Source organism: Hirundo rustica, chromosome 16, assembly GCF_015227805.2.
Source record: "Hirundo rustica isolate bHirRus1 chromosome 16, bHirRus1.pri.v3, whole genome shotgun sequence".
Classification (NCBI taxonomy): Eukaryota; Metazoa; Chordata; class Aves; order Passeriformes; family Hirundinidae; genus Hirundo; species Hirundo rustica.
The window spans coordinates 2,336,603-2,363,291 of record NC_053465.1 but is presented as its reverse complement, the minus strand read 5'-3'; the positions used below and the strand labels follow the sequence as shown (position 1 = coordinate 2,363,291).

The window sequence follows — 26,689 nt, the reverse complement described above, 5'->3', positions numbered from 1 at the left end:
CCTTTTGGTGACTAGAAGTGAGAGAGTGATGCGTGCAAGTGTGATTTTCCCTGGTCTTTGTGCCACCAGCTTGTTGCAGTGAAGCAGCGGGAAGTCAGAGCCCTCTGCTCGTGCTCCTGTTTCCTCTTTTGCAGCAGAGAGAGCAGGGCTGTGGCACAGTGAGGAGCTGCACAGCCACGATAAGACCCCACTGCCACAGTGGCAGCAGCGCAGGATTCCACAGCCAGGCTCTCCTGGCTTCCTCAGCAGCACGGAGCAGGAGCCCATCAGGAACAGGCACCCCAGGCACCTCCAGACTCCCCAGGGAAAGGTTCCCAGAGCCAGGGAATGGGTCAGGACCTTGGGGAGCACCTCATTCCCCAGGCAGGGACACCTCAACCACAACAGGTCGTTCCAAGCTCCATCTGACCTGGCCTTGGACATTAAACTTCACCCCGGGGTTGTTTTCTCCCTCAACAGGATGAGCTCAGTTTTTCCCAGCCTTTCCTTCTCCAACAGAAGCCCACCGACCTTGTGGCCTCAGGAGGATGTCTGGGATGTGGAAAGGCAGCAGGGTGCCAATGGCAGGATGGTTTTGTTAAAAAAGTCACTTTTTGGTCTTGCACTGCCAGTTCAAGCCCCCAGAGCAACAGAAGGCTGAGGTGAGAGCTCTCACTTTTCACAACCACAGCGGTGTTTTAACACATAAACCACAAAAACAAAGTTTTAAAAGCAGATCCTAAAGGCCAGTAACAAGTCCGTGAATTATGATCAGGGGCTTTAGCAGAATTTAAAAAAAAGGTGGCACTCCAAAAATAAAAAAGCCACTTCTGCCACCCATCCCACATCACCCCTCAGTGACTGTGTCAGGACTTCCCTTTTCCCTCCCCCAGCTCTGCTTCTCCTCGTTTCTCCACCAGAAAAGCCACCAGCACCATCTCTCTTACCACCCCCGCTTCTGAAGGGTCACAAACTCACAGGCAGAGGAGGAGCAAGGAGGCCTCAGAAATGCTTTGCACAGAGGGAGCTTTTCAAGAGAAAATGAAATTTCATTCTTTAAAAAAATATTAAAAAATCTCACATTCTACATTTTGAGTCCATAATTGTACCTGATTCAGGCAGAACACAACAAATTCATCATTCCCAGGTCCCAGCCTCCCATATCGACCATTTCTCCTTCGTAACACAGAAAACAAATACAATTCCTTCTTATGTATCAAAGAGCTTTTTAAAAGGCAATCTTTATTTAAATACAGACAAAACCTGTATCCTCAGCAGCCCTTGACAATTCCTCAGTGTAAAGAAGTCAATCCAGCAGCAAGAACCACCTCAACATTTAAAAACCCTCACAAAGGCAAGTGCTGAGCTCTGAGCACAGGAGCCTCCCAGCCGTGATGCCCAAGAGCTCTGCTCGAGGAGGCCCCAAAAAACAAGGGTGAGACTCTGCTCAGGCAGATCTCTGGGAGAACAAGAAGTGAATTTTCCAACTTAGAGAAGTTTTAAGCACAGTTTCTTAACAATGGGCACTGGGTTTGTGACTAATTAAAAAAGGATGTAATTGAAGTGCTGTGTAACAGAGATAGATGAAGATTTCCCAGTCAAACAGTGCAACAGTGACGTTTCTGAGGAACACATACAAAAATTCAGATGCATAAGTTCCTTTCTTTGAGAGGATACTAAACGTCTCTAAGGCAAAATTATTCCCATTTTCACCTGCAGCAGCACTGTGACATTTTAGTTGCAATGTGGATATTCCTTAAAACTGTTAGGAATTCATTCTGAGGTCCTGCTTGTTAAGATAAATTCAAAAGAGGATGAGATGAAATCTGAGTTTTAACATCAGAACTAGAAGACCATTTCTTGAATTCATCTAAACTATTTAAAATCCTGTTTGAATTCTTATGGCACACCTCAGAACTGAAGGCCTACTTGGCCAATAAACAAAAAACACGAAAAAGAATTCACCAAAACCTTGGAGTGAAAAGATACAAACAGAGCTTTACAAATGAGAAATTGTGGCTGAAAGCAGCTTAAGGCTTCATTGAAGTATCTACACCAAGTTCTGCTGCTCGTTGTGTGACCTGTTCTCTGCCAGAGCTCAGTGGGATTGCACAGACCCAGCACAGAGCAGAACTGGCTCCTTCTGCCCACTCTGAGCAGGACACAGTCCCTTTATCCCGTGTGCCTTCCAGACAGGCAGGGGAACAAGCTCAGCCCTCCCTGCCAGGATCATTTTATCCTCCGTCCCCTCCCTCCAGTACAACTAGAGATGACTTACAAAAACTAAACCGCTCACACTAATTAAAAAAAACTAGCGTGGGGCGAAGAGTCTCGATATTCCTTCTTCTCCTGCCAGGTGCGACAGAATCCAACGCGGCCCCGGCGGCGGCTGCTGGCAGCACCAACACCCGGGGCTGCAGCAGCTGGGAAACCTCAGCCTGGGAACCCCTCCTCAGTCCGTGGTGGATCTCCTGTACCAGAACCTGGCCCGGTAGTCGTCGCTGCAGGTCATGAAGCCGGGGTTGGTGGGCGAGTGCACGATGCAGCGCACGATGCTGTTGTGGCCCAGGGACAGGAGGTTCCTGCGCTCCGCGGTCCTCGAGTCCCAGCAGCACAGGCTGATGGTCCGCTCGTCCGGCAGCAGCACGTAATCCTCGGTGTGGTTGAACACAGCCTGAGTCCTGTGCACCTGGCGCCCGCTCAAACCAGCACCTAAACGCGGGCAGCAAAACAGGCACCTTTAGGGAGTTTTCAATAGCTGTGGGGATCCGTTTTCTACAGAGGAGCTCTGTTTTCTGTGCTGTTCAACCACTGCCACAAGCAGCAGGTGATACAGTAATGAATGTTCTCTTGTAGTTCTAGCACAGGATCGAAAGGTTTGAGTCCAGCCTGTGCCCCAGCCCCACCCTGTCCCCAGCCCAGAGCACCGAGTGCCACATCCAGGGGTTCCTGGACACCTCCAGGGGTGGGCACTCCAAACCCTCCTGGGCAGTTCCAAGGCCTGACCTCCCTTTCCAAGGGGAAATTCCTGCTGCTGTCCTTGTATATATCCTAAAATTCCTTAGAGGACCGAAATAATACCTACTCCAGCTGTGTCATGTCCAATCCTTTACCTTCAAGAGTATTTTTATCTTATATTTTTGCACAAGGTTTTCAGCTGTGACCAAGGAGAAAGAACACAGAGAGGAGAACCCAGAGTCTGATGATCCTTGAGGACTTTTCAGTGTATTCACCACACAGCACCTGCTGTATAACCCACCTTGGCCGTACCTACAGACACTGAGCACTGCACAGATCCTAGCTGGGATCCCACACGGGTTTCCCGGGAATGTGCTGCTCCCTGCTGGCCGGGAGCAGCAGAGCTGGGCTGCAAAAAGACACCTACAAACCCCAAAAGCTGACACACACCATTTTCAGCATCTTTTGTGCTTCTACTGCTTAAGCACATCAGTGTTTGACCCCAAAGCCTCTCCTCACACAGCTGCTGTCACACGCAAAGTTTCCACAGCCTTCATTATTCCCTAAATCCTGCTGGAGATCCAAGCATGGCACTGTCAGCATGCTCCAAGGATGTGCACACAAGTGCATCCTTGGAAAGAAATATACAAAAAAGGGAACAAGCCAGCTGCAGGGACATTTCAGAGTATTGCCATGGCTACAGAGCCACAGAGCTAATGGTTAAATTAACTGCCCTGAAGTAGCTTTAGAGTTTCTTCTTACTTTTCCCCAATTCAGTGATAACTTCCCTCCAGAACAATGGAGTGAGCGAGTTATGGTGTCAGAAAATTCTCCAAAACCTACTGAGACTAAAATATGTTTACACTGACACCCAGAATCAGTTTCTTTTCTGGAACTGGTCTAATGGAAATGTTTCCAAGAATCTCGGGCAGTTTATCCTCAGAGCAGCAGCTTCTCTTTTGCCTTTAGGAATTATTATTTCCTGACAGTACTTCCATCCCTGCCGTGGCTCAGCACCTGGAAAAGAAGGTGTCTGGAATGTCACCTGCCACTTACCTGTGTATTTCACCAGCGTCCGACCAGTGGATATCTCCCAGAGTTTAGCCACAGAGTCTTTCCCACTGGACAAGATATACTTGGAATTTTTAGAAAAAATAGCGGAGCAGACTTCAGCTCCGTCGTGCGCCTTCTCAAAGGTGGTGATGCAGCGGTTGGAGACGCCATCCCAGAGTTTGATGCAGCCATCCTTGCTGCCTGTCACGTACATGTTGGCGCTGGCGTTGTAGTTGACGGAGCAGATGGCGTCCGTGTGCTGGTCCTGCGGGTTGCAGGACACGAAGCACTGGAAGGTGTTGATGTCGTACAGACGAAGGGTTGGGTGCTGGGTCCCCACCAGGATGAAATCCCCGGAAGGGTGGAAAGAAATGGAGCGTAGCATCTCTGCTTCCTGTTGGATTAGAAACGCACGGAGGGGTGAGGGAGGGAGAAAGATGAGCTGGAAGGGTCAGTGCTGGTGGGGTTAAAGGGATAAAAAACTACCTGAATTATCAGCACAAACTGGAAAATGTTTCCTGTGGGATTGATATGACAGGCCTTCTGTGGCTGTGTTGTAGCTTTTGTCCTGCAGCCTGCAGCACCCCCTTATTTTGGGATATCACACCCCCCAAGCCCACCACCACCTAATCCCAAACACTCCTCCAAAACAAAGAGAACGGAATTGACTTCCAAGTTAATTCAGACTAGACTTGGTCTAATGAGTAAAAAGCTGACAGGCTCTAATTTAGATACAAGTGTCCATGATGCACAGAATTAAGACCCAGTCTTTGTAATGTTGTACCTGTGTGCTCCTGCACCCCATAGCCCTGATCACCTGAGGCACAGCTCAGCTCACAGCAACTCAGCACTCAAACATCTGAGCTCTGGCTGCTCTGAGCACGGTATCTCACCTGGATGTATTTGAAGGCTCTTTTGGCAGAAGGTTTTGAATAATCAAACAATTTAAGAGTGTAGTCCCTTGAGCCAGATGCCAGGATCTGTTCTGTTGGGTGGAAAGCTAAGCACGTCACTTCGTCCACGTGATCGTACAGAGTGCGGATCACCGGGTGGTTCTCCATGTTCTGCTGCGCTGTCTCATTCATCATGACCTACAAAGAACATTCAACACGTTGCTGGTGGAAAATAAAGCAGGTTTTTGACAGGAAAAGTAGGTTTTAGGTTTGCCAGAGTGGCTGAACAGCAGCTCCTTTCTGACACGACCAGACACACAATCTGTTCCCTTGGTATTTTGAAGGCCCTTTATAGGTCAACAAATAAGATCCCTGTATCTTTATGAAAGTCAAAATAGCTCAGCTCAAGGACAAATTATTTCAGTAGCAGAGAACTGCTGCAAGAAAATATAATCTTCATAAACAGCCCGATGCAGAACACTGACTGCTGGAGGAATCAAGAGAAGCTGCACCAAAACTGCAGCTCTTTGCTGAGAATAAAAGCAAATTGTGCTCTGCACAAAATATCCCACTTTTCACTGCCCCATGGTAAGCCTTGGAGAAAGGTAACGCAATGTGAGGATCAGTTCTGAAATACCCAGTGAGAACATGGGCGGCCATGGGGGCTGCAGAGGCCACAAGGGGGTTTAACATGAACTGTGCTCAGTCAATACTGCCACCATCAGCACCCAGCAGAAGCCACTTCTGGCTCAGTTCTCTCCCTGCTGCCAGGGGTGACACCACTGTCCTTGCCCTGGCTCTTCCTCCTTCAAAGGGACTTCACGAGCAGCTGCTGGAGTAGGGAGTATGTTGAGCCAGGTATTTAGTCCAACCCACTGAGGTGGCCACAAGGTACAGACATGATGTGGACAGGATTCCCAGAGTGATTACAATCCATTATCCCAATGGGCAGGACATGGACACAATTCCCAGAGTGGTTCAACCCCTTATCTCAACGGCCATGACAAGGAGATAACTCCCAAACTGACTACAATCCATTATCCCAATGGGCATGGCATGGACAGGATTCCAAGATTACAGTTCATTATCTCAATGGGCATGGCATGGACAGGATTCCCAGAGTGACTGCAATCCATTATGTCAATGGGTATGACATGGACAGGATTCCCAGAGTGATTACAGTCCATTATCCCAATGGACATAGCATGGACAGGATTCCCAGAGTGGTTACAATTCATTATCTCAATGGACATGGCACGGACAGGATTCCCAGTGTGATTACAGTCCATTATCCCAATGGGCATGGCATGGACAGGATTCCCAGTGTGATTACAGTCCATTATCCCAATGGACATGGCATGGACAGGATTCCCAGTGTGATTACAGTCCATTATCCCAATGGGCATGGCATGGACAGGATTCCCAGTGTGATTACAGTCCATTATCCCAATGGACATGGCATGGACAGGATTCCCAGAGCGCTCACAACCCCTCACCTCGATGGGCATGGCACTCTTGGCCAGCATCCTCTCGGTGTCCAGGATTTTGATGGAGGCGTCGGCCGAGCCCGTGGCTATCAGCTGTCCGTCCCTGCTGTAGGTGGCCACGCGGCAGGGCCCCTTGTGGGACGTCACGTAGCAGGTCTCGTACTCGGACGCCTCGGGGGACATGGTCTGCACGTCGGCGTCGAACTCCAGGTCGATGCCGGTGCCCGGCGCCACGGTGTCCGAGCGGCCGATGGCGTACTGGACGGCGCTGTCGTCGTTCTCCATGCCTGGGGACACAGCAGGGCGGCGCTCAGGGCCCGCATCCTTCTCCTCAGAGCCCGCCACGGCTCCAGGGAAGGCTCTGGGAAAGGCAGCCCTGAGCTGGCAGAGCAGGTTTGGTCACAGCGCCGGGGAGAAGTGAATGAGAGCTGCGCTGCAGCAGGCACGGCTCCTGATTAACTCCGGGAATGCCCCCGGTGAGGATTGCACAGGGCTGATAAATGCACTGAGAATCGGTCACGGACCATGCACAGGCCTCTGGCCAGCGTTTCACAGGGGAGCAACGAGCCCCAACGCTATTACAGTTTTAAAGCTACCCCAGCAAGGGGACTGCAAGGGGAAAAATCTGCTGGTCTTCAAACCCACTTCACAAACTTTTATTTCCAGGATGCAGCTACAGACCAGAGAGTTCAGCACTGGAAGTGGCAACAGGGCAGACACAAGAGTTTTCAGCCCACTCGTGATCTTTTTGCTGCTTTCATCTCCTCATTTCAAGTCTAAAATTTGTATTTCAAACAGACAGAAAGATTGACAGATTTATACCCTCAGAACTCAGCTAGTTCAGGCAGGAGAACCAGTTGAGTTACACAAGGTGTCAGGGCCAGAGATCTTCCAGGACTTGGTCAGCTTGTTCCAGCAGCAGCTCAGGGGTTTCCCCTGTTCTCCCTACACTGTGGCACTTCCAGAGGGAAGAACAGGGACAGAACAGGTGACAGCCCTGCTGAGAGCCCAGAGTGTGAAGCTGTTTCCTGGGGACTGATATATAAAAGCCAGCAAAGATTGCCAATGGAAGGACTTGCCTCCTCTCCATCACTGTCAGAACAACCAGATAGGATTTATTTATTTCTGAAGTCAGCCGAACTGCAAGGGTGAGATTTCCCCTAAGATCTGTGGGCTCAGATCCGTTCACTGGGATGTTCTCAGAACCCTGAGTGTCCTTACAGCAGTTCAAACAGATTTGGGCAGCACTCAGGGATGTGGTTTGTTGCTAATGAAACAGGAATGCCCTTCAAAAAACTCCAGAGCAAAGGCTGTACCCAAATGTACAAGTGTTGTGCTACTACCAGACACCACCTTTGCATCAAAGGTGTCTTTCGAGTGACACCAACCTTATAATTCACTGGGGAATTAGAAACTAGACTTTTATGTCAGCTTTTGATTCCGGCTTACCTAACTTAATTAGGTGCAGCAGTTGTTCAGAGGGTGCACAGACAGACTGTGGTTTGATCTCATTTATCAAGCCATTGGCAATGTTGATGTATCCATCATAGAGCAGCTGACTAATTATCAGTTTGTAAAGTTGCTGACGATCTTTCAAACTGACTTTTGTCCTATACATTGTGAGCAGGGACTGCCTTGGGGGGGCCTGGAATGAAGAACAAAAATCATACACAAGAGAGTTGCATGAAACCACCAGAACCTTGGAACAAATCTCAGGGCTGGAGGCAAATGTTGCGGTGGTTTTGGTGAAAAGCTGAGAGGCAGGGGGGAAAGCAGGGCGGAAACAGAAGGGAAAAGGGAGAGAAAGAAGAGGAAATGCAAAAGAAAAGGCAGGAGAAAGGGAAGGAAAAGGGGAGGAAAAGGGAGGAGAAAGGGATGGAAAAGACATGAAAGAGGGAATGAAAAGGGGAGGAAGAAACAAGAGAAAGGGGAGGAAGAGCTGGGAGAAAGGGGAGGAAAACGGAAGGAAAAGAGAAGGGAAGGGGGGAGATAAGGGGGAGGAAGAGAGGGGGAAAAGGAAGGAAAAGGGAAGGAAAAACCTGTTGCGCTTGTTTTCTGTGTAAATGGAAAACCTCGGCCACAAACCGAGCCGGACCGTGCTAAGCAGCACCAGAGCCGGCAGCAGAGCCGCGGCACGAGCCGAACGACCCAGCCGGTGCCGCCGGCGGGCCCGGGCTCCGATGGATGGATGCACGGGGCGCGCAGGACAGCACCGCGCCGGCCCCGCCGCCCGCCCCGCGGGGGCCCCGCGCCCTCCCCGCCCTCCCGCCGGCCCGGAGCCCCGTGCGGGGCGGTGCCGGAGCCGCGGGCGGCGCGGCCCCGGCGGTCCCGGTACGTACCGAGCCTTCCTTCTGCCGCCCGCGCTCTGCCCCTAAGATGGCGGCGGGAGCGCGGAGCGCATCGAGCGGCGGCGGCGGCAGCGGCGGGGGCGGCCGGGCCCGCAGGACGCTCCTCCGCGAAGGCTGCTGCATCGAGCGCCCGCACATCGATGGGAGGCGGCTCTTGGGGGGGGGGGGCGACACAACGGGGCGGCGTCACGTGACCGCCACACCCTCCATCCCCCCCCCCCCCCCCGCGTCACGTGGCGGGAACCCCCCCCGGGATGGGGGGAGATGGCGGGGGACCGATCCCCGTTCCCGATCCCCATTCCCGCTTCGGGGGGCCCGGGGGCCCGATCCCCATCACCCCCCCCCCCCGCTGGGGATCCCGGGGTCCTTCTCCCCGTTCCCCCTGCCGGGGGTCCCTCCTCGCCATTCCTGCCCTTCCGGAGGTCCCGCTCCCCCATTCTCCCCTCCAGGGATCCCGGGGGGTGGTGTGTGGGGGGGGTCTCTTCTCTGCATTCCTCCCCTCCCAGGGGTCCCGCTCCCCATGCCTCCCTCCAGGGATCCCGGGGGTCGCTCTCCCCGTTCCTCCCCTTCCGGGGATCCCGAGGGTCCATCCCCCCATTCCCCCTTCCGGGGATCCCTCTCCCCGTCCCCATTCCCCCTTCCGGGCGCGGCGGGGCCTTGGCGGAGGCCGCGGAGCCGCGCTCGGGGCGGGATCGCGGGCGGGAGAGCGGCGCGGGCCCGGCCCCCAGCGGGCGCGGGGGGAGCCCGGGGCTTCTTTTGTGTCGCAGCCGCAAAGCTCCGGAGCGCCGCTTCCGCCAGACCCCGGATCCCAAACACGGAGACGTGAACGGGCTGGGAATTAAGCGGCCGGCGCTGCTGCCCGGCGCTGCGGGCCGGCCCGGCCCCGTCCCCATGGCAAACCGTCCCCTCCCCGAGTCCTACTCACGTCAGCCTCGAGAAAGGGCAGCCGGAGCGGGCGCGGGTCGAGCAGCGGGGCTGCCATGCTCGCCATGCCCCGGGGCAGCTGTCGTCTGTCACACGCTGCAGCGACACGGCGACCCGACATCTTCTTTTTACCTATCCTGAACCGCTTGTAAACACCAACACACACAACCAGGGTCTCCTTCGCTCTTGTTTTCAGCACCGCGGAGACAGCGAAAAGTTGCCTTGGATCGCGGTTCTTCACGAGCCCCAAGTGGCGAGCGGAGTTTCCTCGCTCCGCGGAGCCTCGCAGGGACCCGCGGGCTCCGGGGCAGCTCACGCCGCGCTCGCTGCGCTCCTCACGGGCCGCGTTCGCTGACCGGCCGCGCTGCCGCTGTCCCGGCGCCTCCTCGGGAGCCGCGCGGCTCTGGGCGCTGCCGGGGCCTGAACGCGAGGGCTCCGCGCGTCGCTGGGGCTGAGGCCGGGGCCGAGCGGTGCCTTCGCACTTCGCACTCGCCCTAAAGCGCTGGCGGCACGTGGCGCTGCCCGGGGCCGCTCGGCCGGGACGCACCGGGAGGCTCCGGCCCTGCTCCGCCCGTCCGGGGGGGCAGCCACACAATGGCCCCGCTCACGCACGGCCCCTGGCGCGGTGGCAGCAGCGCCGCTCCCCGGCCTCGCCCGGGGGTGGATGGGGGTGTCTCGGAGGGGGTCTGGCGGGAGCGGGACTGACCTGGCGGCGCTCCCGGGCGCGGAGCGGAGCGGAGGCGGCGGCGGCCACAGGTGGGAGCGCGGCGCGTTACGCGATTTGCGTAGCGGAAGCGGCGGCCGGGCCGGCGGGAAGTGCGCGGGAGGCGCGCGCCGGGGGGCGCGGCGCTACGCAAAGTGCGCAACGCGGCGCGCGGCGACAACGCTGGGCGGAGGGGCGGGCGAGGCGCGTGCGCCCCTCGCGGCGCGGCGGAGCGCGCCCGGCAGCCAATGGGCTGGCGGGGGGCCCGAAGGAGAAGCCAATCGGCGTGCGCGGCCCGCGGGAGGGCGGCCAATGGCGGGCGGCCGGGGTTTAAAGGGGTATTTAAGGCGCGGCGGTTTGAATTCAAACAGCTGCAGAGGCCCTGAGGCGGCGGGTCCCGGGTGAGCGCCGGGGCCTGGGCCCGCGGGGGGCGGGCAGGGGGGGTATCCATAGGGGATCCCTATCGATAAGGGGTGGTGATTGATAAGGGACGCGAGACTCCTCGTGCTCCGCTCGCTGACCCCCGTTGGCTCCGTCTCTCCCGCAGCCAGAGCCGTCCGTGCCGCTCCCGCTCTGGCGCTATGGACAGGAACATGAAGGAGAACCACGCCGCGTACCCCGGCCGCGCTGCCAAGGTAAAAGTATGAAATATACCGTTTGCGTTCGTCTTCCTGAGCAGTTTCCTCTGCTGCATCGTTGGTCTCGATGCCTGGGAGTTTGCCATTAAAATTGTGGCCGGTTCCGGAGTGGTGGGTTTTAGTTTTTACTTGGTGGGTACGTTTCTCCCCATTACATACTAACTGCAGGTTTCAAATTAGTAATTTATCTCTCAGTAGCTTTCTCTTGGAGAAAACAGAGCCCACAGCTGATTTTTTTAAATTATTATTGATATTAGCATGTTTTATTAAATGGGGAAATTCTCCTTATAAGTATTTAAGAGCCTTTAAAGAGAAAGCGAGTGTATATAATCAAGTTATTTTAGATGCAGTTTTTAAAAGCAAGCACTGTGTCACTGTCACTATTGCTACACACATGCAGCAGTGCTCAAGATCACCCTGATTATGTATTTTTTCCATTTAGAAATACAGGTGCTTTCTCTCTGGTTTGCATAAAACCAAACAGGCCTGGTAAGTTTTTGGAACAGCATATGCAAAATTTCCTTTTAATCAGCCACTCAATACACGATTGTTAGTGTTTCTGTTAAAGTGTTTTGTGTGGTTTTGCCATCCTGAGTATCTATAAAGATTCTGGTATTTCTCAATAATCTGAATATTGATAAAGCTTCTGGCACAATGAACACATCCTCGTTTCTCCTTGAAGGTTGCCAATCCCATCGGGGATGCCCCCAAACGTGTCCCCGTGTCCCAGCATCCAGCCCAGAGCCGGTTACTGACCAGCGGAGCTCCAGCACGTGTTCTGTGTCCCGCAAACTTCGCCCAGCGAGTCCCTGCGCAATCCCAAAAACCCGTACAAAAACTCTGCAACAACCAAACAACGCAGCAGCTCCGCCCCAAGCTGACCCAGCAGGCCACTGTGAGAGCTCAGGCTGCGAGCAAGAGCGGTGAAAAACCTCCCCAGGCTGCAGCACCTGGTAATTCTGAGGATGATTTAGGGCTGATCACAGCTGTGATGCTCAGGATACTCCTAAAGCTGCTGCTGATCCAGGGACGGGCCTGGAGGGAAGTTCTTGGTTGTGCCCCCAAACAGAAGAGCAGCTCATGGTTCACCTTGGGTGTTACTGCACCATCCTGGTGAATTTATCTCTAAAATAACCAATTAGAGCCAAACTGGTGTTAAAAACTTCCAGGTGCTCAGCTGGGAGTTAATGTAATTGGCACAAGAATATTTTTAATTGGGGGAGGGGGAAAGAATTAATGTGTTTTTATTCTCAGAAAGCTTTTAAAATTACATTTTGCCAGTGCTGTTTCTGTCCCAGCAGTCAGCTATGCTAGGTTGCTTAAAATGTCGTTGAATGGATTCTAAAAGCTGCTTCAGGGTGATGCACAGGGGTTAAATTTGTTCCTGTGTGTGTTTGTGGGTCTGGTTCATAAATTGATTTCCTTCTCTGTACACAGCTAAAAACCCTGAGACAGAAAGCACCTCTAAACAGAACACTGAAGAGACCAAAAAGAAAACTGAAGAGACTAAAAAGTGAGTTTCGTGGTTAAATTCTAGATAGCTGAGCCCTGCTGGAATTCCCTTGGCTGTGGAGCCTTTGCAGACACATTGCAAGAAAAGCTGCCCTTGACCTGATAATTGTCAGGAACAAGGACTTCTAAAGAAAACTTTGGGCTAAGTGCAGAGTAGCTCTTCCCATGGAAGGACACTGATAGCTGCTGCCCCAGTCACGAGATGTACTCCTGAAAACAAAGCCTCCATCTTCTGGGCAGGAGGCTGGAGTCTCATTTGGGATGAAGTTGGATTTGTTTATGGCAACTTTAAATTGTTTTCCTGTGCCCTGGTGATGTGTCTGGGTTAGGAGTATCTAAAGGAGCCCAGCTTGATAAACAGTCTTCATTTTGTAGTGGCGTGGTGTCTGCAAAAGCTTCAGGAAGGAAGAAAATAGCTTTCAGAACTTCCTTTGGAAAAATCTCAGTGCCTTTATTCTCTTGGTGTTTTCTTAAAGACTAAAATCTAGTTTAGAGCACTAAGCATCTTTTGAACAGGAATTTTATAAGCTATTAATTTGAGTCAAAGCCAACACAACTATTGAGCTTTTAACTTTCCTCTTGCAGAAGGCAATGGTCTCTTGATGACTTTGAAATCGGTCGTCCTCTGGGGAAAGGAAAATTTGGGAATGTGTACCTGGCACGTGAAAAACAGAGCAAATTTATTCTTGCACTGAAAGTGCTCTTCAAAACACAACTTGAGGAAGCTGGTGTGGAACATCAACTACGAAGGGAAGTGGAAATACAGTCTCATCTTAGGTAAAGTTTAGTGACCATTTACTCTGCTTTGCATGCAAATAAACGAAGTAACCTTGATTATGATAACATTTCTTCTTTATGATAAGATTTCTTTGTGTGTTGTGAGCTGAAGGAACACGGATGAGCTGAAATTCCCATGCTTGCCTTGAAACTGGGAGGGAGCAGTACAGGGAAATGAAAGGTTTTGGACAAACACCTGGTTCAGAAGAACACTGAAATCTCTTTGCAGGCACCCCAACATTCTCAGATTATATGGCTACTTCCACGATGTGACAAGAGTCTACCTGATCCTGGAGCATGCACCTCGTGGAGAAGTCTACAGGGAACTTCAGAGGCTCACCAAGTTTGATGAGCAAAGAACTGCTACTGTAGGTTGTTCCAGCTTCCTCTCCATTCCTCTGTGTAGCTGGAATATCTGCAGGGTAGAGCCAGCCCTTCAGACCAAGTTCTGTATTCTACTGGGGAAACTGAGATTCCTTAGCTGCTAGTTGGCATCTGGGCAGGGAATAATTGGGAAGACTTGGTGCTGTGCAGGAATTTATGTTCAGAATTGCTTAATATTGCCAGGCTTCAAGGGTTAAGAAATGATTGCTTTAACTTAAAATATAGTTATGCCTCATAAGGGTTGTGCTGCAGCAGCCAGATAAACTCAGGTGACAATGTCTTAAAGATTGTGGCTTAAAAAATTGTTCTTTCTGCACCCAGTACATCACAGAACTTGCAGATGCCCTCTCGTACTGTCACTCCAAGCGTGTGATCCACAGAGACATCAAGCCAGAGAACTTGCTGCTTGGATCCAACGGAGAGTTAAAAATCGCTGACTTTGGGTGGTCTGTGCATGCTCCATCCTCTAGGTGAGAATTCGGTCTCTTGTGCAGTGAAATCCTTCTGTAGCGTCAGTTTTTGTGTCACAGCTGTGGGAGGGGGTGAGGTACGAGGGAACTTCTTGAAATACTGGGGAAAAGGCTGCTACACCCAAGGTGCTAACAGGCAGCTGGTGTGCCAGAGGAGTGTTGTTATCCTGGTGTTTAGTTCAAACCTTGCTGACCCTGAAAGGGAGGTTGGTGTGGGGTTACTGTGGTCTCTGAGATGACAAACCTGCACTTGGGCTCAAACATTACACTGCCAGTTTGGTTATTTCTTAGAGAGTGGGAAATTGCACCTGACAAGGGAGGAACAGATTTGTTCTAGCAAGTGGGGTGAAGAAAGGAGCTAAGGCTGACTGATTGCAGGGACTGAGATATTTTCAGAAGTAGAAAATGTCCTGCTGTCTTTTCTTTCCCAGCTGTTCTGGTGGTGCTGAGTCCATTCAGGTGGACTGCACTCAGGTACAGATAATTGCCAGCATTAGTTCTTATCTGGCTCTTGAAATTGATCCTCTAATTATCTTAATCAATAATTAACTTGGACTTTTCCTCAGGAGAACAACTCTCTGTGGGACACTTGACTACCTGCCTCCCGAAATGATTGAGGGAAGAACACATGATGAAAAAGTGGATATTTGGAGCCTAGGAGTTCTGTGCTATGAATTCCTTGTCGGGAAACCACCTTTCGAAACACAAACCTATCAAGAAACCTACAGAGCTATTTCCAGGGTAAGTGTCAGTGCTTATCTGGATTAGCTGGGTCATGCTTTTAGTTCTAGAAATGTTTCAGCAAACCTAAGTTTTGAAGCACAGTGGAAACAAACACAGTAACGTAGAAACAAGAAAGTAACAAGCAGTGAGGACTTGTTCAGGGTTATAATGAAATGATCTGATCTCATCTCAGTAGGGAGAAGGTGCACAGCCTGCAAGGCTGGCACAGCTCTCAAGGTGTAACCTGGAGGTTGGGCAGAGCCCTTTGGTTCCATCGTTTGGTTATTGCTAAAGAACTTTTGCATCATTTTTAATGTCCTTTGTTCCTTAGGTGGAATTCAAGTTTCCGCCATTTGTAACAGAAGGCGCAAGGGATTTAATTTCCAAGCTCCTGAAGCATAACCCCTTCCATCGCCTGCCCCTGAAGGATGTACTTCTCCATCCCTGGATCACAGCAAACTCTACCAAGATTCCCACCAGCAGGAAGAGTGATGGTGCTGCCCCCTCCACAACATAGTTTTAGGAGGAGGGTGACTTGTGAGATCAACAAGAAGAGCCTTGTACTGTGACTACTGTAATGCTTACAATAAGGAAAAGCAGGTCTTGGAATCTAGTGGCAATTGGGATGCAAATCCTTGGGTTGGCTGGTGTCCTAAACTCGAATCGCAGCGTAAAATTATTTGACTTCTAGCTGGAGCTTGTGGGATATATAATGTACTTGAAATCAGTTCCACGTGGGCCAGGTTTGCTGAGGTCAGTATGAAGCTGTTGGGGACTCTTGTGCTGAAAATGGTTCGTTGTTCCACCACAAGGAAGTTTTTGTTCTGGCTTATGGAACAGTGCAATATCCTGGAGATGCCTGCTCCTCCCTCCCTGGGCTGCTCAGGGTGTTCTACCTGTGGTGTAACCTGGCACTGAGCGAGGTGAATGCCTTTTTCAAGTGTTCTAAAAATGATGTGGCAATTAGTTTTGTCTCTAGTTTTAAATGTGAGCACTCGATTTGTAAAATAAAGAGTTGTTATACTGCACCCAGCAGGGTGAGGTTCCTTGTGGCACAGCTGAACTCCTGGTCCTGGAGGTGAATTCCCAAAGTATAATTCCCACTTCTGTCACAAAGGAAGCTCAGAGTGCTGGTACCACACCTTCATTCACCATCCCACAATCCCAAATTCGGATTACAAGGTAAATACCAAATGTGTTACTACTTACCTGCTTGGTTTATTGAGAGCTTGGCCTGCTCTGTCCTTTTTCCAATGAATTTATTCCATGTTCTCCCATCTGATAACATTTTCCAGCTCTTTCTCTCAGATGATGTTGTGTAACAGCAAGTAACAACACCAGATGTTTATAAGACATTCCTAAAAGTGACCAAGGGTCAGGCTCCTTGCCACCACAATCAAAACCAACTCTTTTCCAGTAAAACACTTCAAGCAAACTAAGAGAAAGCAATTTATTGTCCTTTTTGGATAAGACTTTTCTATTTTACAAACAATTTTTAAAAATTATCCTTCTACAAGCAAGGATTCCAGAATTCAAAATATATTCTTGAATTAATTTAAAATATACTTTGCAAAAAAACTTTATCTAAACAAACTGCCAGGAGTTTATACAACCATCTAAATAATCAGAATTCTGCCCATATTTATATGAAGCTGTTTTGTTACAGCACGAACACTCTAGTGCTGCTGCCTTCTACTGCCTTTTAGGTACATATATTTTAAATTATTTCAGCTTTACATATGATTTTGAAAAAGAAACTTTGAAACTTTTCCTTCTCTATTGCGTTTAAGACATCATTCTAACTGAAGTAAACAAGGCTGCCTCAGAGTTATTTTGGAATTGTTATCCTTGGTCCACATGAAACTTGGGACTTTCTGTGGGGGGAAGGAGTTAAGGTGCAATTTAATGTTCTGGTTGAGAGGAGGCAAGAGGCTGCTCATAACAAGAAATTATTTGTTCCTCCTTTCCTCCCTCAGCCAACTCTTATCAAAACTCCATGCTTCCTCCCTCTCTACTCACTAAATTTTAGCAAAAATAAAAAGCATCAGGGTATTTTCCTGCTGTTTTACTTAAATCAGAGTTCTGTATGAGCAGATCTGTCAGAGCCACCTTGGGCTAAGTGCAAGCACAAAGATAATTCAGCAAATAGCAGCCAGCAGGTCCCAAACAGCCCCAGCTCTGGCTCAAACTCTCACAGCAGCACAGGCCTGAGCCCACAGCCTGGGCTCACCCCAGTGTGACATTAATTTATCTGTTTTGGGATCAGCCTTGAGGTTAACTGGAAGGTGGAATGTGGATATCCACAGCTGTAACCGCATTCCAACACCACAGTGCCCCCAATGGAAAGGCAAAACCCCCTCATTGCTACATTCACTGGAAATTCTTCCTGGGAAGCTGGGAATGGGAAAGTTTGGACTTCAGGTGCAGATTTGAGTTTCACCCACAGAAGGAAGCTGCTGGGGTTTTAAGATTAAAAAAAAAAGTGTTTCCAGTACGTGGCTAGATCTCAAAATATTAAACCCCTCCTGCTACTCTGTGCCTTGGTGCTGTTTGGAGTATGTTCACACAGGTGATTCTGGTTACATGGATTTCAGTAGACTCGGGATTTCTTCTGTCCTATAGACATTTAAAAAACAAAAGCCCTTTAGTAAGGCTGGCTCCCAGCCAGCACATTTTCCAACAATAAAATCTTGGGACGGTGGAAGCACTGCACATAGTTTCAGAACAGTGCTTCACTTATTGTGACTAAACCAATTACGAGTGCAGTAATTAATCACAGGGGTTCCCTTACTGAAGTGAGCTCAGTGCCTGTGTTGTACTGCAAGAAGGGCTGTAATAAAAGCCTCTTCTAGCACAAGAAACACCCACCTGCCACTTTAGATTCCAATACATACCCTGATCAAGAGAACTACCCGTGCAGTGACATACTGTTTATTCTGCTGGAAAGAGAATCTCAGTTTCTCACCTACACAGTAATAAATGAATGCTATGACTCTGTTTTGAAAAGATTAAAGAAAAAAAAGAGGATTAAAAAAAGCTGGATTATAAAGACCCAGAACTGCTCTCCTTGTCAAGCATTTATATTCCCACCTGAAGTGCAAACCAGATCCCATTTCAACAGGTTTTTCCTAAGAATAAGTGGTAAAACGGAAAGGAGACAAGGACAGCCCTTTTCACAGTGACATTTACCTGAAAGAACAAGTTAAGAAACGCAAGATGAGATCGACCTGAAGCCAAACGAGTCCTTTAAAGAAGCTTTGCACCTGCAGAGCTACGTGGAGAGCGGACAGGCGGGAAGGGCTCAGGGGCTGGAGGCAGGGGGTTTGAAGAAGCCGACCTTGCGGCAGTAGCGGACGATGAAGGGCACGGACACCACGGTGATGCTGATGCGCACGGGGGCGAAGAGCTTGTGCACAGCATAGGCCAGCACGAAGGTGCTGGTGCCAGCTGCCATCCTGGACTGCAGAGAGGCCTCGCTGAAACCCAGCTTGAACAGGACCGCGCTCATGTCCACACCGCTGCGGAAAACAGGGGTACACCGCTTGGGGTTAAGAGGAACAAAATATAAAGCACTGTTTCTTTTTAATGTGTCACAGTTCCTACTCGGCCTTTAGAGAGAGAATTTCTCTGCAAAGCAATTCTTTAAAAGTTACCGTGGATTTGTGTTGGGATTGTGTTAGAATTTCATCTTCAGATTTGACATTGAACTCTATTCTGTGCCTTGGGGAAATTTATCACCTAAGCACAGACCAATGCAAACCAGATAAGGCACTTGTTAGGCTTAGTGTTCTAACACAGGAGTACAAAATGATAAATTATCTAAGCAAGCGATGTGTTAAGGATCTCAAATGGACATGGTCCACCAAATTCATTAATATAGACATAGATTTCATCAGGGATTCAACCATACCTAAAAGAAATAAAATGTCACCCTGTGCCGCAATGTAGTAAACAGGAGAAATCAGGCATTCCCATATTCCCACTGGAGCCAGGAAGAAGCAGCAGGGAATGTTTGGGGTAACAACACGTTCCCCTGTCTCCTCAGCTGGAACACCTCATGTAACTGATGCATTCCACAAAGCCACACACACAATTCCCCACCTGACTCCTGTACGGTTCCCTCGCGTGTTCACTCTAATCCTCTTCTAGTGGCTGTTATTTTCTGCACTTCAACTGCACAAACTGTGTTCAACACCCAGAAGAATACGTTTATCTCTGAGCCCCAGCACTGTTGCATGGCTCTATCTCTCCAGACCAAGCAAGAACAAAAGCTATCTGCAAAACAAATGCATTTTCTGCCCGGTCAGTTATGTTGGTGCTGTGTCTGCTGTTTTTTCTGCTGCTGAACCTGTGCAAAATGACCACGTACAACTCTCTTGTCTCATGCCTGCTGGGAGATCAGGTCCATTTATGGACCCATCCATACCCAAAATTCAGGAGCTAACTGTAGATCCAACAGGCATAAAGTCTCCTGCCAGAGATCAGCACAATGGTAAATGTGTTTTACTTTTACCACTACCTAGAGGTGACAGACAGCTGTACAAACCTCACCTTGACACAGCCAGGTAGAAGATTCCCAGAGATACTAAGGAAATTCCAACATGGAAAGAAACCCCGACGGCACCATATTCTTTAAAGATTTGTTTCAGCTGCTGGGATTTGTTGAGTTTCTTGTTTTCAGCACTGGGATCAGTGGCTGTCTTTTTGAGGGTTTCAGCTGCGTCCTAAAAAGAAAACAATTCAAAGCATTTCTTAGCATTACACACAAGATCATATTACAGTTAGCTGAAATAATGAAAGATGTGCCTTGCACACAGTGATCTGGGAAGACAGTAACTCACTCCTTTTCCACATCAGCACAGCAGATGCTGTGGCAGAGCCCAGACAAGCTCCCCTCTCCCAACTGTTCCTGTCAAAGGAATGCACTGAGCTCGGCGTAAATTCTTACACAATTCAGGTTCCATAATGAAAACCAGATTATTTGATCCGAATGTGTGCCAAGGCACACCCACACAGCTGCTGGAGCCATGAGACTGAGGTGTGAGAGCAATTTGCTTCCACCCACTGCTCAGCTTTACCCAGAGAACCCTCGGAGCACAGCTTGCTGTTCCAGCAGCCAGTGGCACTGCAAGCCCACCTGGTGCCACTCAATAACAGCTCACTGATGGACGAGATCCAATGTTTAAGTTCTATAAATCACCCCTAATGGATGAGTTGATCAAAGGAAGAACTGCGATTGTTGACAGCAACAAGCAGCTCTGTTGCCACGGTGTAGACAACTACTGCAGGGACACACCAGGGCTGGTGCCAAGAGCCCGACTGCACTGAAAAGTGTTTGTCACAGTAGAAGTCACTGACAGATTTTTACTTGGGTACATTTTGAATGCAGAAGTTGATACTAAGCCATATCCCAAAGCAATGTGAAAAGAAATCAAAGGAGGGCAGCTGAGCTGGGAGCAATAAGGCAGCCCTTGGAAATCCCCTACGCTCGCCAAAGAAGTACTAACAGGAAGAAAACATTTCCACAAACCCCTCGGGATTTGTCTCTAATTAGTCAGCAATAGTCAGGAAAGATTAGAGGAGTCCTTTCTCTCCAGCCCAGCTCAGCAGCAGTGGTGACAATGACAGCCACCACAGGACAGGGACAGCCACCAAGTGCCTGCCACCACTCCCCACTGTGGTTTCAAGGCACACAAATTAGAAGAAAAATATTCTTGATTATTCTTCAACTTATTAAGGTTATGCTAATTGGATTTATTAGGTATGCTAATTAGCATATAAGACAGTCTTACAACCCCCATGGTAAGCACACCACCCACTCAAACCCTAAACCCCTATCTGTTTGCTAGTTTTCTCTTTTGTAATTATTTGTGTTACTTTGTATTTTATTCTGACAGGAAGTCATACAAATACAGAAACAGGAAATTGTGAGGCTCAGCTTATCCCGGTTCTTGTAATTTCAAAAATCTGCAAGCACAATGGATAAATTCAGATGTTTCTTTTGTGGCTCGTGAGCTCTGGATCTTACAGATGGATCATCAGGACTGAAAAACTGCTTCTGATCTTCCAAGTCCATTCCAATTCACATCAGGAATGGTATTGACCCAAAATGTAAAAAAAGAACCATTTCAACAGATATTATTTGGCATACTCAGGGCAGTCATGTACGGAATAACGTCCAGCTTAGCAAGTAAAGCTGCTGCCTATTTCCATGTCACTCTGCGATAATATTTCAGCTTAAAGGCCGATTTTCTTCACATCATTCAGGCGATTCAAAGCACGAAAACACATCTAAAACACCCCGTGACGCTTCGCAACGAGGGAGGAGGATTCACGCTGTAAAATTAAACTGCAGAAAGCTCACACCGACAACGTGCCCAGCAGCAGGTGCAAACCAACTCCCAGGGAAAGCCGGGATACACACGACTCATCCATCCCACGGGGACGGGAGAGGGGGCGGAGGGCGAGGATACCTCCAAAAAATACTTGAAGACACCCCCAGAAAGCCGAGGAGCGCTTTGAGATCGGGGCGCTGGGCAGCCCTCACGTACCTTGGCGTTGGCGCGGCGCGGGCCCGGGCCCGGCGGCAGCGCGGCCCAGGCGGGGCCGGGGGCGCAGCGCGGGGGGACGGCGGCCAGCGGCGGGGCCAGCGGCCGGGACAGCCGGGCCAGCGGCCGGGACAGCCGGCACAGGCGGTACATGGCGGCACCGCCGGCACACGGCAGCGGCCCGGCCCCCCGAGCGGCATGACGGGCCGGGCACACGCCGCGACCGCCTCCTTAAAGCCGCAGCGTTCGCCTCCGTGAGGCGCGGCTGGCGGCCGGGATGTGTCCGGCCTGGCCTTGGGCACTTCCAGGGATGCGGCGGCCGCAGCTTCTCTCGGCAACATGTGTCAGGGCCTCCCCACCCTCACAGACAAGAATTTCGTCCTAATATACAGTCTAACCCTTCCCTCTTTCGTTTTGAAGTAATTTCTCCGCGTCATGTCGCTTATGAATAGTCACAGAGCTACAGAATACCCTGAGTTGGACTGGATGCGCAAGGATGGTCCAGTCCAGCTCCTGGCTCAGCGCAGGACACTCCAACGATCCCCAACAAACGAGAGGGATAATGCCTCAGGAACCGGAGTGACAGAGCAAGGGGGAATGGCTTCAAATGTAGAGAGGAAATTCACACCCCAACAATCCCACCCTGAGCATCCCTGGCAGCGGTGCCTGAATGCTCCTGGAGCTTGGGCAGCCTCGGGGCTCTGCCCATTCCCTGGGGAGCATGGGCAGTGCCCAGCACCCTCTGGGGCAAGAACCTTCCCAAAATCCAAGCTAACCCTCCTAACACAGCTCCAGCCATTCCCTGGGTCCTGTCACAAGTGTAGCACCTTGCCCGTGGCCTTGCTGAACTTCACGAGGTTGGCACAGTCCCACCTCTGAACCTTTCCAGGCCCTTCTGGATGCCATCCCATTCCTCCAGTGCATGACCACCCGACACAGCCGGGAGCTGCCAGCAAACTTGCAGAGGGTGCCCTCATAACTGTGATCACGAGGGTTTCATCCCTGCATTTGTCCGAAATGGCTCTGTGCCATCTCAGACACGGCTGCTCATGGCAGGGTGAAGGGTGAATATCCCTGACCCTGCATCCCGAGGCCGAGCCCCAGCAGTAAAATCCTGCTCTCTCCCAGCTGTGGAGCCTCTTCAGACACACTGTGTTTCCACAGCCCTGTGAGCACACAGGCCTGAGGAGAATGGGAGAGCTGTGTTGGGTGAATAGGACGGATTCCCTCTGGAAGAACTCGCAGTTCAGGAGCACAGAGCATTGGTGCACAGGACAGCACAGGGCATAGGTGCACAGGACAGCACAGAGCAGAGCTGCACAGGACAGCACAGAGCATTGGTGCACAGGACAGCACAGAGCGGAGCTGCACAGGACAGCACAGAGCGGAGCTGCACAGGACAGCACAGAGCGAAGCTGCACAGGACAGCACAGAGTGGAGCTGCACAAGACAGTACAGGGCATAGGTGCACAGGACAGCACAGATCGGAGCTGCACAGGACAGCACAGAGCATTGGTACAGAGGACAGCACAGAGCATTGGTGCCCAGGACAGCACAGAGCATTGGTGCACAGGACAGCACAGAGCATTGGTGCACAGGACAGCACAGATTGGAGCTGCCACAGGACAGCACAGAGCATTGGTGCACAGGACAGCACAGAGCATTGGTGCACAGGACAGCACAGAGCGGAGCTGCACAGGACAGCACAGAGCGGAGCTGCACAGGACAGCACAGATTGGAGCTGCCACAGGACAGCACAGAGCAGAGCTGCACAGGACAGCATGGGGTGGTGCAGTGCTGGCTGTTGTGGAGTGCAAGGCACCACAGAACAGATGGGTTTCATGGGGGATCTCAGGGGAAGAGAGGCAGAGAGCTTTGCTTGTGTTGAAATGATCTGTTCTGTCTCAGCAGCACCGCCACTTCCAGGGCTTTACACTGCCTGTAGTGCTTGCTTCATAAACCCAGCCCCTCTCTAAAATGCTTTTGGAGCAAATTTGTTTCTCAGAACACAATTTCAATGTTTATTACTGCTCCAAAGCAGTTTGCTATGTGCTTTCTGTGAGTTTACACACCAACACCACCAGAGCAGACAGATGGTATTTGCATGGCAGTGCACTGAGCAGAGCACACTACAACTCTCTCCTTTTTCTTTCTGAATAATAAAAAACCCCAGGAGTTAATTCTGGTCCCAGTAAAGGAGGTGTCAGTGGCAGCTCTGGGCTCTGCGCTGTGACACTGGGCACTCCCCCGTGTCTGTCTGGCAGATCCATCAAAGCCGCTGTGGGACAGAGACCACGGAGCTGCTCTGCTTTGACAGATGTGTTACTGCTGCTGCTGCTGGACATCCAAAAATCCTGGGCAAGTGCACAAAAGAGCAGGAGGTCACTTAATGAGGCATGAAAGCATTAGGGCTGGCAGTTATATAGGCACAGCCTGGCTGTCTGCTGCCTCCAGATCTCAGTGGGAGGTTGTTTGGAAGCAGGAAGGAACAGGATGATAAACACTCAGTGATATATGCCCAGTGAAATAGGAGCAAACATCCCGGCTGCAGACACCTTAATGTGAAGATGGTTTATAAGTGCCGGGAAAAAGACTTTAACTCTGCCCTGCTCATTGTAACTAAAACAAAGGGGAGAAGGTACAGCTTTCAGAGACAGCGCAAGAAAAGGCTTCTACACAGACACACATATTTACAAACACATCTCAAAATGTTTTGGTGTCTATGCTAAATATAAGATAAACTGAAAAAAGGGGTGCTGCAAAATGCTAAAAAATACCCAGATCTCAACAGTGGGTTCTGTGGTCCTGAAACAAGAGCATGGGGTGTGGAGATGAGAACCCCAATTCTGGATGGCTCAGGGATGTGTTATTTAAAAATAAACCTAAATTACTGACGCACTTTATCTACTACATTCATGCTCTGTCTGAACCCCTGCTCCATCTCTCAGCCTGTCTCTGCGTAGATATGCTCTTATTTTCCATTTGCAATTTTCCAACAGCCAGAGAGTGCTGCTCTGGTTTTGTGTTATTTGTGTTATTGCAGTCCCTGTTTATCATCAGTAAGAGGAAAGCTGGGGATTGAGCTGAGAGCTATTGAAGAGGCAGTAGGTACAATGTCACCAGGAGATGCATTTGAATTCCTGTGAGGCAAAGACTTCTCCATAATGACCATTCTCTATAATTTGTCAGAAAGGTTTGTCATGTTTTTGTCAGAGTGTGTAGAATGTAGTAATATAGGGGGTACTCTTTATCAAGGTATCTATTATAAACCTCTTAGATAACAATTTCCCTTCCATAATTTGACTTTCTGAAGTCAAAATCTCTCTTGGTTTGACAGTGCTGTCGGCACAGTGACAAAACTGAAGTGTGCTCTAATGTGCAATTTCTGTAACCAGAAATCCAGGACACAGAGTTGTTCAATCTGTGGTTTGCCCAGTCCAAGCTAAATACAACCACTGATGCCTGTGGGACTCTGCAATGAGCTGGTTTAGGAGTTAAATCCATTTGCAGGGATAAATGTGAACAGTAATTCAGTAACAGCTTGGGAGAGTGCCTTAGCCAAACTACAAGGATGTTTAGGTGATGAAGAAATCTTAGAAGTCTGCAAAGTTTTCTAAATTGCATGAGAGCAGATTCATTACACGTTTTTCAGATGATCTAATCTACAAATAATTTGGGGGCTGTGAATGTGCTGGTACCAAAATTTAATGCCTTCTAATGGACACGTAGGAATTGGTTCCTGTGTGAGAGTGGGAGGCAATTTATTCTTCATGCTGGAAGCTGTGTCATTTAACATTATTACAAATGTAGTAATGTCATGCATATAAATGTAATGAGAGGAGCTGCGAACTGATCATGAACCTCATTTAGACCAGAAGGAAAGGTAAATTTTTTCATATTACGGTAAATTAAGGGCATGGCATGTGAACTAGTTTTAAGTGGCCCTGTTCTTTAGTACATTGGCTTTTTCACATCATGTTCCAAGAGTGTTTGAATCATGAAGATGAGATAATGGGACTAGTTGATAAGTTGAATAAGAACAAAAATTATACCAGGAAAGGAATAACCATATGCAGTTGATAAACATATTTATTAATGAAGTTCTGGGTCACAGATCCTCGAATAAATACAATCAGCTTTCAGGGACATCTTTCTTCTCAAGCAAAACCAGTAGAAAGTCACTAAATCTTGGTATCTTCTACTCAAATGAGAGAAGACTGCAGTGCTAGGATTGCTAAATCCAACGAAAGCCAGCTCAGGTATTTTCATCTTTGAGAGGACTCCAGGGCAAGAAAAATTTCTAAACAAGACAGCAAAGAAGGAATTATTTGTTTCATTTACCTGGAAATCCTTGAAGAATGGGGCTGTGTGGGCCTGTCCTGGAGATTTGTGGGAATCCGTGATTGTCCGAGCAAGGGGAACTGTGGGTTTAACTCAAATCCTCCTTAATCAGGCAATTTATGCCATGACTCAGGGAGCCTCTGCACAAAGGGGCATTTCCTCTACTCAGCAGGTCGTGCTGTTTAACCCCCAGACTGGCTGGGCAAAAAGAGGCGTAAAGTCAAAAAAAAGAAGAAAATAGACGTGAGAATATCCATATTGCTCGTGTTTGAAGGGTTTTGCTCCTGATTCCCTGTGCGTGTGTGTGAGGGTGCAGACTGCTGCTGCTGAGCAGTGAGGCTCGCTCCCTTTCTGTGGAGGAAGCAGAATTCTTTCAGCATCTTTGTCCCTTTGTCACCGAAGCTGCCAAAAATACAAAACCCCTCCAACAATATTTTTGGTGGTAAAGAATCAAGGCATTACTCTATTTCTGGCCAAGGTGTTGTTCTAGCCAGGATGTAGCACAGAAATCATTCCATCTGCACATAGCCCGGGCATGCAGAGAAAATAATGCTGTGACACACGGATTTTACTGGATCCTTCACAAATTTTATGCAGCCAAAACGCACACGAATTTTATGCAGCCAAAACGCACAGAGGTTCATTGGTTCAGTGTTCATCGGTTCCGTGTTCATTGGCTCCCAGTTACGTGGCTCTGAGTGTTTGGTTTTCTGTTGGATACACAGATCGCTTCTGATGTTAATTAGGTCCTCGTTCTCATCCCTTCTTTCCCAGATCAGGTGTCTCGCACCACCCCAGGGGTGTTGTTTGGAGTTGGTGGTTCATTAATGGCCCTTGATGGATGTTATCCTTTCTTCTGTGCTGCTCTCAGTGTGTTGAGACAATGCCCGTGGAAAGAAACTCTAATCCCCTGCTTCCCTTCCCCCGGGGTAAAAGCGAACAAAGATTGAA

At 49.7% G+C, this 26,689-nt stretch overlaps 3 protein-coding genes across 5 annotated transcripts; 1 reads left to right on the top strand and 2 right to left on the bottom strand.

The window, feature by feature from the left end:
- Positions 1 to 1,203: 1,203 nt before the first annotated feature.
- CSTF1 (cleavage stimulation factor subunit 1) lies at positions 1,204 to 10,366 on the bottom strand. 3 transcript variants are annotated; one of them, XM_040080198.2, is made up of 7 exons: positions 9,644 to 9,988; positions 8,710 to 8,871; positions 7,820 to 8,015; positions 6,380 to 6,657; positions 4,884 to 5,081; positions 3,994 to 4,384; positions 1,204 to 2,691 (listed from the first exon to the last, which is right to left on the bottom strand). In XM_040080198.2, exons 1-7 carry the CDS (start codon positions 9,761 to 9,763, stop codon positions 2,432 to 2,434), a joined length of 1,605 nt encoding a protein of 534 aa, XP_039936132.1. In that variant the 5' UTR covers positions 9,764 to 9,988; the 3' UTR covers positions 1,204 to 2,431. The 3 variants fall into 3 exon arrangements, with proteins under 3 accessions (XP_039936132.1, XP_058278723.1, XP_039936133.1); XM_058422740.1 differs by lacking the exons at positions 8,710 to 8,871; positions 9,644 to 9,988 and adding an exon at positions 10,349 to 10,366; XM_040080199.2 differs by lacking the exon at positions 8,710 to 8,871.
- Positions 10,367 to 10,647: 281 nt separating this feature from the next.
- Positions 10,648 to 16,128, top strand: AURKA (aurora kinase A). The gene is made up of 9 exons (XM_040080130.2): positions 10,648 to 10,746; positions 10,893 to 10,980; positions 11,666 to 11,936; positions 12,421 to 12,496; positions 13,081 to 13,272; positions 13,502 to 13,640; positions 13,978 to 14,126; positions 14,693 to 14,867; positions 15,181 to 16,128. Exons 1-9 carry the CDS (start codon positions 10,658 to 10,660, stop codon positions 15,364 to 15,366), a joined length of 1,365 nt encoding a protein of 454 aa, XP_039936064.1. The 5' UTR covers positions 10,648 to 10,657; the 3' UTR covers positions 15,367 to 16,128.
- Positions 16,129 to 17,283: 1,155 nt separating this feature from the next.
- FAM210B (family with sequence similarity 210 member B) lies at positions 17,284 to 21,550 on the bottom strand. The gene is made up of 3 exons (XM_040080293.1): positions 21,401 to 21,550; positions 19,401 to 19,573; positions 17,284 to 18,367 (listed from the first exon to the last, which is right to left on the bottom strand). The coding sequence occupies exons 1-3, from the start codon at positions 21,548 to 21,550 to the stop codon at positions 18,151 to 18,153; spliced, it is 540 nt and encodes a 179-aa protein (XP_039936227.1). The 3' UTR covers positions 17,284 to 18,150.
- Between the last annotated feature and the right edge of the window lie 5,139 nt (positions 21,551 to 26,689).

What these genes read in the sequence shown, in the direction of transcription:
- AURKA (XM_040080130.2), top strand. Translation starts at nt 10,658, where the DNA reads ATGGCGGGCGGCCGGGGTTTAAAGGGGTATTTAAGGCGCGGCGGTTTG. An exon ending in GAAATACAGTCTCATCTTAG is followed by an intron (nt 13,273 to 13,501) that starts GTAAAGTTTAGT and finishes ATCTCTTTGCAG; the next exon opens with GCACCCCAACATTCTCAGAT. An exon ending in ATGAGCAAAGAACTGCTACT is followed by an intron (nt 13,641 to 13,977) that starts GTAGGTTGTTCC and finishes TTCTGCACCCAG; the next exon opens with TACATCACAGAACTTGCAGA.
- FAM210B (XM_040080293.1), bottom strand. Translation starts at nt 21,550, where the DNA reads ATGTACCGCCTGTGCCGGCTGTCCCGGCCGCTGGCCCGGCTGTCCCGG. An exon ending in CGCGCCGCGCCAACGCCAAG is followed by an intron (nt 19,574 to 21,400) that starts GTACGTGAGGGC and finishes TTTTCTTTTTAG; the next exon opens with GACGCAGCTGAAACCCTCAA. An exon ending in TTCTACCTGGCTGTGTCAAG is followed by an intron (nt 18,368 to 19,400) that starts GTGAGGTTTGTA and finishes TGTTTTCCGCAG; the next exon opens with CGGTGTGGACATGAGCGCGG.
- CSTF1 (XM_040080198.2), bottom strand. Translation starts at nt 9,763, where the DNA reads ATGTCGGGTCGCCGTGTCGCTGCAGCGTGTGACAGACGACAGCTGCCC. An exon ending in TGCCCTTTCTCGAGGCTGAC is followed by an intron (nt 8,872 to 9,643) that starts GTGAGTAGGACT and finishes CCCCCCCCCAAG; the next exon opens with AGCCGCCTCCCATCGATGTG. An exon ending in GGCGGCAGAAGGAAGGCTCG is followed by an intron (nt 8,016 to 8,709) that starts GTACGTACCGGG and finishes TCTTCATTCCAG; the next exon opens with GCCCCCCCAAGGCAGTCCCT.